The sequence below is a fragment of the Pelecanus crispus genome, chromosome 26 (assembly GCF_030463565.1).
Source record: "Pelecanus crispus isolate bPelCri1 chromosome 26, bPelCri1.pri, whole genome shotgun sequence".
NCBI lineage: Eukaryota > Metazoa > Chordata > Aves > Pelecaniformes > Pelecanidae > Pelecanus > Pelecanus crispus.
The window spans coordinates 966789-980716 of record NC_134668.1 but is presented as its reverse complement, the minus strand read 5'-3'; the positions used below and the strand labels follow the sequence as shown (position 1 = coordinate 980716).

At 68.4% G+C, this 13928-nt stretch overlaps 2 protein-coding genes across 2 annotated transcripts; one reads left to right on the top strand and one right to left on the bottom strand.

Moving 5' to 3' along the window:
• Positions 1–1646: 1646 nt before the first annotated feature.
• On the top strand, positions 1647–6296 carry SHMT2 (serine hydroxymethyltransferase 2). Its single transcript, XM_075724924.1, has 12 exons — positions 1647–1670; positions 2773–2970; positions 3072–3151; positions 3382–3582; positions 3666–3747; positions 3990–4112; positions 4236–4375; positions 4606–4771; positions 4847–4946; positions 5190–5345; positions 5590–5697; positions 5868–6296. Exons 1-12 carry the CDS (start codon positions 1647–1649, stop codon positions 5993–5995), a joined length of 1506 nt encoding a protein of 501 aa, XP_075581039.1. The 3' UTR covers positions 5996–6296.
• Positions 6297–7441: 1145 nt separating this feature from the next.
• On the bottom strand, positions 7442–13615 carry COXFA4L2 (cytochrome c oxidase hypoxia associated subunit FA4L2). Its single transcript, XM_075724934.1, has 4 exons — positions 13559–13615; positions 9661–9749; positions 7771–7831; positions 7442–7498 (listed from the first exon to the last, which is right to left on the bottom strand). Exons 1-4 carry the CDS (start codon positions 13613–13615, stop codon positions 7442–7444), a joined length of 264 nt encoding a protein of 87 aa, XP_075581049.1.
• Positions 13616–13928: the final 313 nt, after the last annotated feature.

The window sequence follows — 13928 nt, the reverse complement described above, 5'->3', positions numbered from 1 at the left end:
CACCCACCGCCATGCCGTGAAGAAGTGCCACGCCAGAGTGGGGACCTGGGGGTCCCTGTCCCCGAGGCGGCAGGGCCCTTGCTGGGGGCTTCCGTCGCCCTGGCTCTGGGCAGGGGCTTCTTCATATTTTTTTAAGAAAATTAAAATGAAAAAAAAAAAAAAAAAAGTGGAAAATAAAAACATTGGGAAAAAAAACCTGGAAAAGCAGTGGAGCGTGCTGATCCTGTACCCCCACGGCAGAGCCCACCGCCCTCCCGCTGCCCCGGGATGGAGGGAGGGGTGGGGAGCAAGGGGGAGGACGGGGGCAGGGGTGGGGGGAAGAGGGAGCAGGGGTGGGGGTGCGGGGATGGGGGTGCGGGGACAGGGGTGTGGGGGCAGGGATGGGGGTGCAGGGATGGGGGTGGGGTGTGGGGGGCAGGGACTGGGGTGCAGGGAGCAGGGCTAGGGGTACAGGGATGGGGGTGGGGTACGGGGAGCAGGACTGGGGGTGCGGCAGACAAGGGTGGGGTGCAGGGAGCAGGGACCGGGGTGTGGGGACAGCGGTGGGGTGCGGGAGCCGGGCTGGGGGTGCAGGAGCAGGGGTGGGGTGCGGGGAGCAGGCCTGGGGGTGCGGGGGCAGGGACGGGGGTGCAGGGAGGGGGGTGCGGCGGACAAGGGTGGGGTGCAGGGAGCAGGGACGGGGGTGCAGGGACAGGGGTGGAGTGCGGGGAGCAGGGATGGGGGTGCGGGAGCAGGGACGGGGGTGCAGGGACGGGGGTGGGGTACGGGGAGCAGGGATGGGGGTGCAGGGAGGGGGGTGCGGCGGACAAGGGTGGGGTGCAGGGAGCAGGGACCGGGGTGTGGGGACAGCGGTGGGTAGGGCTGGGGGTGTGGCGGGAGGAGGAAGGAGGGCTGCGGGTGCAGGGGGCAGGGGTGGGGGTGTGGGGGCAGTGGAGGGGTGCGGGAGCAGGGACGGGAGTGCGGGAGCAGGGGTGGGGGTGCAGGGGCAGGGGTGGGGGTGCAGGGAGTAAGGACGGGGGTGCGGGGGCAGTGGTGGGGTGCAGGAGCAGGGTTGGGGGCGCGGGAGCAGGATGTGGGTGCAGGGGGTAGGGCTGGGATGTGGGGGGCAGGGACCAGGGTGCGGGGGCAGGGGTGGGGGTGCGGGGGGCAGGGCTGGGGGTGTGGGAGCAGGGTGGGGGTGCGGGGGCAGGGGGCGGGGTGCGGGGGGCAGGGGTGGGGGTGCAGGAGCAGGGTGGGGGTGCAGGGGGCAGGGTGGGGGTGCGGGGGCAGGGGGCGGGGTGCAGGGGGCAGGGTGAGGGTGCAGGGGGCAGGGTGGGGGTGCGGGGGCAGGGCTGGGGGTGCGGGGACGGGGGTGCAGGGGGCGGGGGTGCGGGGGCAGGGTGTGGGTGCAGGAGCAGGGCTGGGGGTGCGGGGGCAGGGCTGGGGGCGCGGACGGCGCCGGCTCGGGGGTGCCCGGGGCTGGGGGGGGGATCCGGACCTCCAGTTTCCCGTCGGGCCCCGCGGTACCGGCGGCCCCTTGGCCCCGCCCCGCCCCGGTAGCGCTCGCGCGGCGTCGGCGGGGGCGGGGCCGGGGAGGGACCGGGACCGGGACCGGGACCGGGACCTGGCCGGGACCTGGCCGGGGCCCCCCTGCAGCCAGGACCGCGATGTGGCCGCTCCGCCTGGGCAGGGTGAGTCTCGGAGCTGGGAGGGGGGTCCCGGTGCCCGGGGGGTCCGGGTACCCGCGGGGTGTCCCGATGCCCGGGGTGTCCCGGTGCTCGCAGGGGGTCCCGGTGCCCGGGGGTGTCCCGGTGCCCGCGGGGTGTCCCGGTGCCCGGGGTGTCCCGGTGCTCGCAGGAGGTCCCGGTGCCCGGGGGGGGTCCGGGTGCCCGGGGTGTCCCGGTGCTCGCAGGGGGTCCCGGTGCCCGGGGGTGTCCCGGTGCCCGCGGGGGGTCCCGGTGCCCGGGGTGTCCCGGTGCCCGGGGGGGTCGCTCCCTGCGTCCCTGTTTCTCCCTCCCCCCGCCCGCCCCAGCGCCCCTTTGCAGCCGCGGGGCGCAGCCCCTGCCCGGTGGGGTTCGGGGCACCGGTGCCCGGTCCTGGACACCCCCCCACACCCCCCCCACCGGGCAGCGCCCCCCTCCACCCCCCCCGTTCCCACCCCCGCGGACTTTGCATCCGTCCCAAAGTCCCCGGGGCCGGGGCAGCCACCGCCACCGGCCTTGGCCTCTGTCCAGCGACCGCTGCCCCGCGGATGATGCAATGGGGCGGCAGCGGTTACATCATCCGGTACCGGTACCGTGCGTGCACCAGGCACCGCAGGCAGGGCGAAGAGTGGGGACACGGTTCCTCATCTGTGCCGCCCGGGACCCTGGGCTGAGGGGAGCAATGGGGGCCCCCCCCAAGTTGTGCACGGTGCTGCACACCTGTGTGCAAAGCGGGGGGTCCACATGGGGCGGCTGAGGGTCCGACCGTCCCGCCCGGGCGTGCGCGTGTGTGCACCAGCTCTGCGCCCCGATGGGTTCAGCTGCCGTTCCTGCTGCTTGGGCACCTGAGATGCTCCCGCCCTGGCCGTGGGCCCGGGAGACCTTGTGGAGGGTCCCCCATGTGCCTTGTGGGCACCTCGGGGGTCCCCACGTGCCCACCCTGGGGGGTGGCACCAGTGGCTGGAGACAGAACGCCGCGGTCTTGCTCCTGGTGCTGTCACCAGCTGTTCGAGGGCGCTTTGGGGGTAAAGGGGGCCTGGCACCCGCCTGTGCGGGGTCACAGCCTGTCTGCTCCCCCTCTCCTGCGCAGGCCCTGCAGCGATGTGGTGGCCCGGTAGCCGCTGGCAGCCGGCGGGCGCCGCACGGCACCGTCACAGCAGCCGTCGCCGGGCACGTGTCCAGCTGGACGGGGCAGGAGAGCCTGGCCGAGAGTGACCCCGAGATGTGGACCCTGCTCCAGAAGGAGAAGGATCGGCAGTGCCGGGGGCTGGAGCTCATCGCTTCCGAGGTGGGCTACAGGGTTCTCGGGGCAGGGGGTGGGGACCGTCCTGGGAGACCTGCTCAGGTGGGAGCTCTGCTGCCCCGTCTCTAACTCCCCTTTTCCCCCAGAATTTCTGCAGCCAGGCAGCACTGGAAGCCCTGGGTTCCTGCCTCAACAACAAGTACTCGGAGGGGTACCCCGGCAAGAGGTGAAGAGGGGGAGCAGGTTCTGGGGGCCAGGAGGGCACCGGTGGCGTCAGAGGTCCTCCCGCAGCCGGCATTTGGCTGCAGGAAAGGTTAAGGGGAGCCCCGGGGCAGGAGCAGGTGCTTCCGAGGGGAGACCGTCCTCTGCACCGAGGTCTCCTGTGGGGCAGGCTGGGAGGCTGTGGGGCTGGCGGGGGGGAAGCCCCCCCCCGTAACCACCTCCCTTCTCCTCCAGATACTACGGGGGAGCCGAGGTGGTGGACCAGATCGAGGTGCTGTGCGAGCAGCGGGCTCTGGAGGCATTCGACCTGGATCCTGCCCGCTGGGGCGTCAACGTTCAGCCCTACTCGGGGTCTCCAGCCAACTTCGCGGTCTACACAGCCCTGCTGCAGCCCCACGACCGCCTGATGGGGCTGGACCTGTCCGATGGGGGCCAGTACGTAGCAGGGTGGGACAGCCTGGAGCATGCTGCCTGTTGGGGGGCCCAGCCTCATCCTGCGCCTCTGCCTCCCCCTGCAGCCTCACGCACGGGTACATGACGGACGTCAAGAGAATCTCAGCAACATCCATCTTCTTCGAGTCAATGCCCTACAAACTTGACGTGAGCCGAGTTCCTGGGGGAAGGGGGGATTTGCTGACTGAGCTGTTGATCCCGGCGGTGCCCCTAGGGTGCCCGAGCTGCCCGGCCATCCCCTGCCCTACCCTCCCCATGTCCCAGCCGTGTCCCGGTGCCATGGGGTGCTTGGGAGCTGCTTGTGGTTCAGCCAAGCACGCTGTGCTCAGAGCTGGGGGCAGGGAGGTGCACGTGCCTTGGCGAGCTGTCTGTCCATCCGTCCCTCGCAGCCGGCCACGGGGCTGATCAACTACGACCAGCTGGAGGTGACGGCACGGCTCTTCCGTCCTCGCATCATCATCGCCGGCACCAGTGCCTACTCCCGCCTCATCGACTACACTCGCATGAAGAAGGTACGGGGCGGCAGGCTCCGTCCTGGGCGACGGGAGCTCTCGCGCCTGCGGCGGCTTGAGGGCAGTCGTGCCCCACTCGTGGCCACGGGGACCGGGACAGCCCCTGACTCCCCGCGGCCCCAGGTGTGCGAGGAGGTGAAGGCGTACCTGCTGGCGGATATGGCGCACATCAGCGGGCTGGTGGCGGCCAAGGTCATCCCCTCGCCCTTCGAGCACGCCGACGTGGTCACCACCACCACGCACAAGACCTTGCGCGGCGCCAGGTGAGGCTGCGTCCTGCCGCCCGCTCCCGCGGGGACGATGCCCGCCCGTGGCGGGGGAGCGTGAAGCAGAGGTTGCGTTTTGCGCTCTGCCTGGGGCCAGAGCCGAGCAGGAGGGACCCGCGGGAGGGTGGTAGCGGTGTCGGCACTGCCCCGTGGTGCAGGGGGGCCGAGACCCTGCCGTGGGGCAACGGCGGGCGGGAGGAGCAGTGCCAGCTCTCTCTCGCCACCAGGTCAGGACTGATCTTCTACCGTAAGGGCGTGCGCTCGGTGGATAAGAAGACGGGCAAGGAGACGCTCTACGACCTGGAGGACAGGATCAACTTCGCCGTCTTCCCCTCCCTGCAAGGGGGGCCCCACAACCACACCATCGCTGCCGTGGCCGTGGCCCTCAAACAGGTCTGTGCCAGGGCGGTGGGCTCGGGGCGGGGGGTGACCTGGGCCCTGCGCTGACGTGGCCTCTCCCTGCGCCAGGCCAGCTCGCCGGCTTTCCGCCAGTACTGTCAGCAGGTGCTGAAGAACGCCAAAGTCATGGCAGAGGCCCTGCTCCAGCACGGCTACACCCTGGTGTCAGGTAATGCCTCCTTCCCCGCGCTTTCGGGGATGGTGAGGAGGGAGGAGGCTGCGGGAGGTCGCACGTGGGGAGCGTGGGCGTGGGGCAGAGGAGGAGGTGCAAGGCAAGAGCAGGGCCTGGGAGGCGGCACGGGGGCAGCGCTGCGGCGCGGGGAAGGGGCTGGGGTTTGGCGGAGGGGAGAAGGGGCGGCTGAAGGCACGTGGGGCTGGCCGTCGCTCCTCACCCCTTTCCCTCGCTCCCCAGGCGGCACCGACAACCACCTGGTGCTGGTGGACCTGCGGCCCAAGGGCATCGACGGCGCGCGGGCCGAGCGGGTGCTGGAGCTCGTCTCCATCACTGCCAACAAGAACACATGCCCGGGGGACAAGAGCGCGCTCGTACCGGGGGGGCTGCGCCTGGGTGAGGGACGGGCCCTGCTCGGGGCGGGGGTCTTCCCGCCTCCATCCAGGCTTTCACCCGGGGGCGTCCCCGCTCCGTTTCACCCCTCTCTGAGGACTCCACGTGGGAATTTGGAGCCGGTTTTGGCTCGGAGAGGGGCATGGGACCCCGTGAGGGCTGGGACTTGGGGAGCGCCTTGGTGGGATTGGCTTCTGCGGGTGGTGCCCCCAGGCAGCTCCCGGCCCTGATGGGCTCTGTCCCCCAGGTGCCCCCGCGCTCACCTCCCGCTGCTTCCGCGAGGAGGATTTCCGGAAAGTCGTAGCTTTCATCGACGAGGGCATCACGCTCGCCCTGGATGTCAAAAGCAAAACCGGTGAGTGAGCGGGGGCCCCTGTCTCCCCCTTTCCCAGGCGCCGGTCGGCACCTCTCTGGGGTGCGGGGACTACGCCCCGAGCTGCTGCCAGCCTCCCCCCTTGCCTGGGCAGGGAAGGGGCTGCGGTAACGTCCCCCCACCCTTCTCACCGGCTCCCCCTCCACCCCCAGGCAAGCTCCAGGAGTTCAAGACCTTCTTGCTGCAGGACCCGGAGACGCAGCGGCGCTTGGCTGACCTGCGCCAGCGCGTCGAGACCTTTGCTCGTGCCTTCCCCATGCCTGGCTTCAGTGACCACTGAGCAGGGACTTTTGCTCCTCCTGCCAGGCCGGGGCTACCTGGGGGCAAGGGGAGGCTTAAACCCACCTTCTGCGTTTCCCACTCCCCTCTGTCCCCACCAGCACCTTTGGGGTCGGGCGCTTCCTCCCCAGGGTGGGGGGGGGGGGGGGTGTGTCCCATCCTGCTCTCAGTGTTAGGGTACAGAGGTGACCCCCCTGACCCCGATGACCAGTTCTTGCTCCAGCCTTGTCCCCTCTGTCCAAGCAAATCTTGCACTTTTCTACGGGGGCGGGGGGTGTTAATAAAAGTGGGGGCAGAGCCTGCCTGCGCAGAGGTGTGTGGGTGCTGGGCTGGGGAGGGGGGGGTCAGTGACAAGGCGGCGTGGGGGACAGTGTCCCCAGGGCCCCTCAGCACCATGCCAGTGCCCCCCGGCTCCCACTGCCCACGGTTGTGCCGTAGGGTCCCCCACCCCTTCTCCTCCACCCTGGCACTTCACCCAGCAGGTTCGGGGGGGGGGGGGTTACACCGGGCCCCCGGAGCAAGATGGGTATGGTGGGGGGCCATAGCCCTGGCTGCCCACCCTGCCGCCCAGCTGCTGCAGGGTGCAGAGCCGCCGGCCAGCCCCCCTCGCACCCTGCGGCGCTGCCTGCCTGGGGGTAGCCCAGCCCCTGGCAGGCCAGGCAGCTGCCTGCTCCCCGGCACGTCCCGCTCTCCTGGCTCATCTGTTCCGTATTTTCTGGCCGTCGGTTCCCCCTGCCACGGCCTTAGCCAAACCAAACAGCGCCAGGCAGGGCTGCCCTGCCTCTGGCGAAGGCCAGGCCCCTGCCCCATGGCACGGAGCTGGGGGGGAGCAGGGGCTGCCCGCACGTGCAGGACACGTATGTGCGTGCACATGCACGTGTGTGTATGTGACCCCCCCCCCTCCATCCTGCCTGGCTCTTTGCCTCTCCGGAGGGGCTGGGTCGGGACCGGGGTGGTCCCCAGGCAGCCCCCAGGGCCCTGAAGCATGGGAAAGCGGAAACGCGGCGCCCGGGGGCCATGAACTGCAGCTTCCAGCGGGACGTGAGCCCCCACCCCAGCCTTCACGGGGGGGGTGCCGAATGTCTTCCACGTTTACGGGCCTGGGAAACAGCATGCATAATCCATTTTGCTGCATCCCCTGCCCCCAATAATTTATTACCGTCCTACAAGCTTAATGCAGGCAAGACGTGCGGGTGAGCAGCGTGCCCGGGAGGGCACAGGGGCCCCGGTGACGGCAGTCGCATCGCTCCGGGAGGGACGCAGGTTTATTGCAGGGGGTGCAGCCCGCACGGTTTGGGGGTGCCGAGGAAGCGGTCAGGCCCGTGCGCGCGGTGACCTGTCGCGGAGCTGGGGAGCAGGTGAGGGCTGGGGGGGGCCGCGGCGGTGCTGCCGGGGCAGTGGGCACGCTCGCCCCTGCCCCAGCGCAGCAGCTCAGCCACAGGGCAGCTCAGAAACTGGGACGGTCCTTCTTGAGGCTCTTGTAGTCAGTGGAAACTGCCAGAAACTGGAGAAGGGAGAGATGGAGGGTGGGGGGGTGTCCCCCACTGCCGTCACTGCAGCCTGACCTTGGCTGTGGAGTGGGGGGGACAGCGCTCCCCTCCCCAAATCTAAGCACAAGGAGCTGGAGGGCTCGGGCACCTCTGCCCCAGGGCTGATGCCGCCTCTTCCCCTTCCCTCTTCCCCCCTTCTTTTCCCGAGGGAAACACGACGTCTTGCCCTAAACGTGGCCATTCCCCTGCCCCAGAGTGCCAGGCCCCCAGTTCACCCAGTGCTCACTTTATACTGGTCCGTGGGGCTCAGCTTATTCCAGGGTTCAGGATTATTTTTTCGATCCCAGCTGTGCGGGGTGATGAGGCATCAGCACCTGTAAGGAGGGTGGGGGAGACACCCCCCCCCCCCCCCCCCATTTTACCCCCACTCATGCCCCCAGCCCTGGCTCTCTGCAGAAATAATCCCAGGCGCCAGCGTAGCCGCGAGCCCCAGTTCTGCTGTGGCTGGGGGGGCTCTGACCGCGTCCCTCCAGCCCCATGGGGCGAGGAGCTGGGGTGCGGGCTGGGTGGGCTCCCCGCGGGGGCTGCTTAAAGAGGACCCCCTGCCCAGGCTTGTGCCACGGCCACGCTCACCCGCACTGCAGCCTGGCAGCCGCCCCGGTGTACGTGCAGGGGTGCGCGTCTGCCCACTCCCCCCACTCCCCCAGCTGGCCTCTCTGCGGGTGCTGCCCTGTGCACCACTACCTGAGGCGGGGGGGCTGCCCTCTGGCCTTGGCTGCTCTGCCCCCCTCCCCATTCCCAAAAGCCTCCCCACACCCCCATGACCCCCCCAGCCTTCGCTCCCTCCTTGGCAGGTGGGCGAGCAGCTCCTGCCCACCCCGTTGCGTACGGCTGCCGTGAGCGAGCAGGGACGCCGGCAGCCCTGTGCAAGACTCGTGAGCATGCAACGTTTGTGAGCGCGCAAGCCGAGTGCATGGGGCGGCCGGTGTCGGTCAGATGAAGCCATCCCAAAGAGGACGCGTCCCGTCCTGTCCCAGGAGGGGTTGGGGAAGGCCAGCAAAGCCGTGGGATGGGTCCCTGGTGAGAGCAGCTCGCATCCCCCCCTCTCCTGTCCCCCTGCAATCCGCTGGTGTTGGCCAAGAGCAGAATTTTCCATCTGGGAAGATGCGCGCGTGTGCGTGCGCTGGGGGATGGAGGGGGGGCCTGTGCTGCAAATGCAGACCCCTGGAGCTGTTTAATAGCATTAATGTGCTGGGGCGGGGGGTGTGTGCTGTTGTTTTACCCTGCCTCACACACACACGCACACCCCTGTGCTTCCACCATCAAAGACAAGGTGCCTGGATCTGCTAATTGCTGAGCTAAGTACCCTGGGCAGCTGGCGTCAAATTAAATCAATGAGCGTTTTACCGGGAGCAAACAAATATTAGATAGGCATTAGACAGCGTGGGGCTGCAGGGACCGTGGGCCACTAAGCTACAAGGGGGGGGGGGAAAACCCCCAAACCAGCCTGGTGTGCCACAGCATGCCCGCCTGTCCTGTGCCAACCCATACACCCTGCTCCTCACCAATCCCCCCTCGCACCTTGCCTCCCTCTCCCTTCTCTCCCTCTGCATTCATCCCTGCACAGCTTTTACACCTGTCCATCCCTCCCCGTCCCTTCTCCAACCATCCCTCCCACCCGTTTCCCATTCCTCTGTCAGTCCGTCCCTCCCCACGCTGCCTTTCCCCCTCTCCATCAGTCACACCCCGCTTTTAGCATCTGCCTCGTCACCCACCCATCCGTCCTGCTCCCCCTGCCACCCCGTTACCCTCCCTGCGCCTCTCTCCTGCCCGCCCCCAGTTTCGCAGCAGCGGGTGCAGCGCCCGCAGCAGCAGGTTGAAAGGGCCCTTGTGCCCGCCCCCCCCCCCCCCAAACCCCAAGCAATGGCAGACGGTGCCGCAGCTTCCCTCCCCCGCTCCGGGTACCTCTGCACCCAGGTTTGGCTCTTTTGGCTGCACCCAGGTTTGGCTCTTTTGGCCACCCCCAGCCCGCCGCTGCTCGCCACGAAGGCGTCGGAGTACATCCAGGCGCCTTGTGCACCCCGGCGCCCACCCGCCGCGCCCGGGCATCAGCCCGCTCAGCTCCAGGGGCGCGGGGTGAGTGGCCGAGGGGTGCCCAGGGCACCCCGACCCGTACCTGACGTCCGGGCTGTACAGGGCCAGCCTCAGCAAGTACAGGACAGCACTGCCCAGGCCGACGCTGATGAAGCCAATGAGGGGAATGAGCTGCAGAGAGAGAGAGAGAGAGAAAAATGAAAAATACCCCAATAAAATGAATATTTATCAGGCCGACTGGAGAGTGAAAGGGAGAGCTGACACACCGGGAGATTTACAGGGGAAATATGGCAGAGCAATCCTGTAGCTGGGCTGCGGTACACAGTGTAGCTGTCAGCTTGAGTGACTGAATTAAAAGAGGGAGAGAAAAATCGGCTCGTGTTGGAGAGGAATTGGATTTGGAATGAGAAATCACTTCCCCTCTGCCTGCTGCTGCCCGACGCCGGGGCCGGCTGGCGCATCTGCAGGCGAGGGCCCGGGGGCCGCGTTCCCGGCGCGCACGGTGCCCCCGCGCAGGGGCCGAGCCTCCGCTGATTCCTCCCCGAGGGTCTCGGTCCCTGCCCCGCGCAGGGCTGCAGCCTGGGCAGGCTTTGGCCCCCAGCCACGCCGTCCCCCTCGGGCGGGCTCCCCGTCCCCCACGCCTGCCCCCCGCTCCCCCGCGCCCCTGCCGCGCTGTCGCCCGATGGAGCACAAGATGAGGAGGGTCCAGCTCGTCTTCCCCCGCGCCTACAGCAGGGACGGGCTGGGGAATCATCACGCGGGCGGCCGAGCAGCTGGGTCCGGAGCGGGTCTGAGGGACGCGGCGGCGGCGCGGCAGGGGGGACGCTCGGCGACCCCCCCGAGAGCTGCCCCAGCCCCGCAGCAGACATCCCCGTGAGCAGGAGGTCCCTTCGCCCCCCGCCTCCGTGCACAGGGGCTTTCATCGCGCCTTTGCAGGGCGACCAGCTTCCATCTTCTCAGCTCCGCTCCCCGCTCCGCTCCCGCTGCCAATCCCCCGGTTCCCCGGGGGGACGCGGCCTCAATCGGAGCCGAGCCGAGGCTGCTTTGACCTCCCCCAAATTGCCGCGGCCCCCACGCTGGGGAAGACGGTCTGAGCGTAATGAACCTCCCGCCAACCCGTGCCTCTGGGAAGGCAAACACGGCCGGCGCCTCGCCGTGCCCATTAGCGGGGAGCGGGGGCTGGCGGCGGCGCGAGCGCCGTGTGCGCCGCGCGGTTCGTGTCGCCAGCGCCTGGGTTATATTTGCCGTTCTGCTTGGCAGCTTCAGCTCTTTGTGAGCGTCTCCGAACCCCCACCCGCCCACCCACCGCACGGTGACTCAGTTTCCCCACTTGAATGAGACTGGGGGGGGACACAACCCCTAAAACATGAAGGAAAGGGGTGTCCAAACCCCTCTGTTCTCTACCGAGCACCTCGGTGGCCTGCACGGGGAGCCGGGGGGGTGGTTTGGTGGGGAAGACACCCGGGCAGCCAGCTGTGTCCCCCTCCCCAAGCGCTCCCTGCCCAGCCTTGGGTCCCTGGCTGGACCCCCCCATCCTCTCCCAGTGCCCCCAGCACTGCCCAGCTCCTGCTCGGCAGCACCCCTGCCCAAGCCGAGCGGCGCTCCACGCTCGCGCCGGCTGATCGAGCGCCTGGCAGATGCCAGCGCCGATTCGGGAGGTTAGAGGCATCAGCAGATAATGATCTTTTGCGCCGTGTGCGGCTGGGTGCCAAGAGGATCTGGCAGTAGCCGCTACCCAACCGCGCCGGCTAATCAAGACGAACTCCACAGCACCGGGAATTGCGGTGTCTGTTGGAGGAGATTCGGGGCGACGGGTTCGTCTCACCATCTGCTGCTGACACCTTCTGGGTAATTAATGCCTGGGAAGAATTAAGGGTAGGGGGAGCTGGGGGAACCGCTCATGCAGCAGGCGAGGGGCTCCAGAGCTGCAGGTGCAGGCAGCGGGGCCTGATCCCCCCCCCAAGACACGCGCAAAAATAAACAAGACGTATTGAGCGCTTGACCTTAAGCGTACGGAGAGTTAAAACGCCGCTCGTGTGCGTACAGCGTTTGCCCTTTAACCCCGACGGTGGGGACCCGGTGGGAGCGTGGCAGGCACCTCCCTGCTGCCCGGGACCCCCATCTCTGCCGGCAGCGGGGCCGAGCCCCCCGGCCAGGCACGGCCGGTGCCCACCGCAGGCCAGCTGCAGCCCCAGCCACCACCCAGCACTTCCAAGTGACTCCAACTCCGCTGGAGCGGGGATCTGGCCCCATTCCTACTGCTCCGGCTACAAAAACAGCAGGCAGGAGAAAACAAACGCGTGAAGATGGTGGGTGAGGTGGGGGGCTCTGCGCCTGGACGGGGTGGGACGAGCGCCTCGTGCCAGGGTGCGGGTGAGCGTCCCCTCCCACAGCCAGACCATGCGCCAAGGGGAGCGGGCGGTGGGACGCAGTGCCGGGCTCGACGCGGTGCCGGGCTCTGCCCAGTGCCTGAAAGGCGCCCGCTGAGCCGTGCAGCCCCCAGACCGCCACACCGGGCAGGTTCTTGTCCTGCCAAAGCTCCTGCGCTTCACTGCCACGGTGTTCCCCTGGCATGCCCGGGACATTAATCATTGCCAGGCGGGCGGGCAGCTGGGCATGCTGTGGTGGGAGAGCTATTGCCGGGTGAAAGTGCTGATGTACCTGCTGGGCACGAGCTGCAGCTGATCGCGTGTAATGGATGACATGTCAAAAATTGCCCCGGCAATCTCTGCCAGCAATAATCCTGCTTAACGGTGCCGGGCACATGCCGGGCATCTCACATATAGGCACCCAGGACCATCCCCCCTGCCTTTACACGTACTGTTTGGGGGTCTCTCTGTGTCCCCCAAGTCACACCCGGTCCTCCTCTCTGCCAGCTGGGGAAACGGTGGCAGGCATGAACAGAAAAGCCCCAAATCCCCCTATTCTGCACGCAGAAACACGCAGCAGCCCCGGCCCTCGCTGTACGTATGTCCGCTCTCACTGAGGAAGGGAGCAGACCGCAGGCACCCACCTTCCCTGGAAGAGCCCAGCCCCAGGGTGCCTCCTGCTCCCACCCTGGGCTCCCCCCGACCCGAGCCTGCCGACGCGCCAGGCGTCCGGATGCTCAGCCATGGTTCATCATCCTTTCCAGCCTGGCTGCTTTACCCGTCCCAAACCAAACTGCCAACAGCTTACGTGACTTCCAGCCCGGGCGCTCGCAGCTTATTAACCCTCCGCGGGTCCTCCCCAGACAGGGCAGCGGGGGACAGGTGAGGGGAGGGCTGGGGACCCTCTGGGAGGGCTGGGGACCCTCTGACCAAGGGCCAGGTCCCTGCCGCGGGAGGGGGGTCCGGCAGGGCAGGGACGCTCGCCCAGCTGCCGCCGTCTTGGAGGGTCTGTGGTTTATGAGGGTTTAAGCATCGTTGTACGCAACACCCTCCGCTTGAAATTTTGGTGGCAGGGGACAGGGGCGGATCTGAGCTGAAAGGATGGGAGCAGGGTGTAGCAGTAGGGAGGACAGGGAGCAGCACCCTTTGCTTCAAGCAGCTGCCAGCAGGCAGCACCGGGGTGGTCTCACCTCTCCTCTGTAAAGGAGGGCTGGGGACCACCGGGACCACCCGGCTTACCCGGAGGATGCCGCGAGAGCCGGGAGGACAGTGCGAAGGGGAAGCTGACGAGCAGGGAGAGCCGGGGAAGGCACGGGGAGGGCGGAGGAGCTGGGCTGGGAGGCTGAGAAGGGGTTTGGGGAAGGCGAGGAAGAGGGGGCTGGTGAAGGGGGCAGAGGAGGGCAGGCGGAATGGGGGGGGGTGGGAAGGAGGGAGAAGGGTGTGGGTAAGCGCAGGGCTCCCAAAGCACGTGGCGAGAGAAGGGCAAGGACGAGCCCGGAGGGGTGGGGGCTGTGGGGGTCCCTGGGAGGAGGAGAGGGGCAGAGGGATGCAGAGGGACAGGGAAGAATTGGGTGGGGGGTCCCTGGAGGGAGAGGGCGTGGGGTGACTCACTCCGGGGTGCCGCTTGACATGCCGGGAGAACATGCCTCCGAGGAGGGGGCCCTTCATGGCGAGGGTGTGGGGAAGGTCCGGCTGCCACGGCAGGTTCCCGAGTGCCGTCCGAGGATGGAGGGTGGCCAGAGCCACGAGGGAGGCGTCTGCAGCAGGGCTGGGAGGGACGGGGCGGGACAGGATGGGGATCCCGGCCCAGGGACACCGCAAGCTGGAAGGGGCGCGGGAGGCTGAGGCTGAGGTCCTGAGCTGCACTCTGCCCCTTCCAGCCTCTCCCGCAGGGAGCCCCAATGCCTGGGGTAATGACGAGCTTTGGGTTTGGACGCCCGAGGTGCCCACATGCTGCTGCACCCCAGACCGCATTCGTGCC

Coding starts and splice junctions, on each gene's coding strand:
- SHMT2 (XM_075724924.1), top strand. CDS start 1,647: ATGTGGCCGCTCCGCCTGGGCAGG. Junction 4,113..4,235: donor ACTACACTCGCATGAAGAAG/GTACGGGGCGGC, acceptor CCGCGGCCCCAG/GTGTGCGAGGAGGTGAAGGC. Junction 4,772..4,846: donor TGGCCGTGGCCCTCAAACAG/GTCTGTGCCAGG, acceptor TCCCTGCGCCAG/GCCAGCTCGCCGGCTTTCCG.
- COXFA4L2 (XM_075724934.1), bottom strand. CDS start 13,615: ATGAAGGGCCCCCTCCTCGGAGGCATGTTCTCCCGGCATGTCAAGCGG. Junction 9,750..13,558: donor ATGTCAAGCGGCACCCCGGA/GTGAGTCACCCC, acceptor CTCTCTCTGCAG/CTCATTCCCCTCATTGGCTT. Junction 7,832..9,660: donor CTGTACAGCCCGGACGTCAG/GTACGGGTCGGG, acceptor CACCCCGCACAG/CTGGGATCGAAAAAATAATC.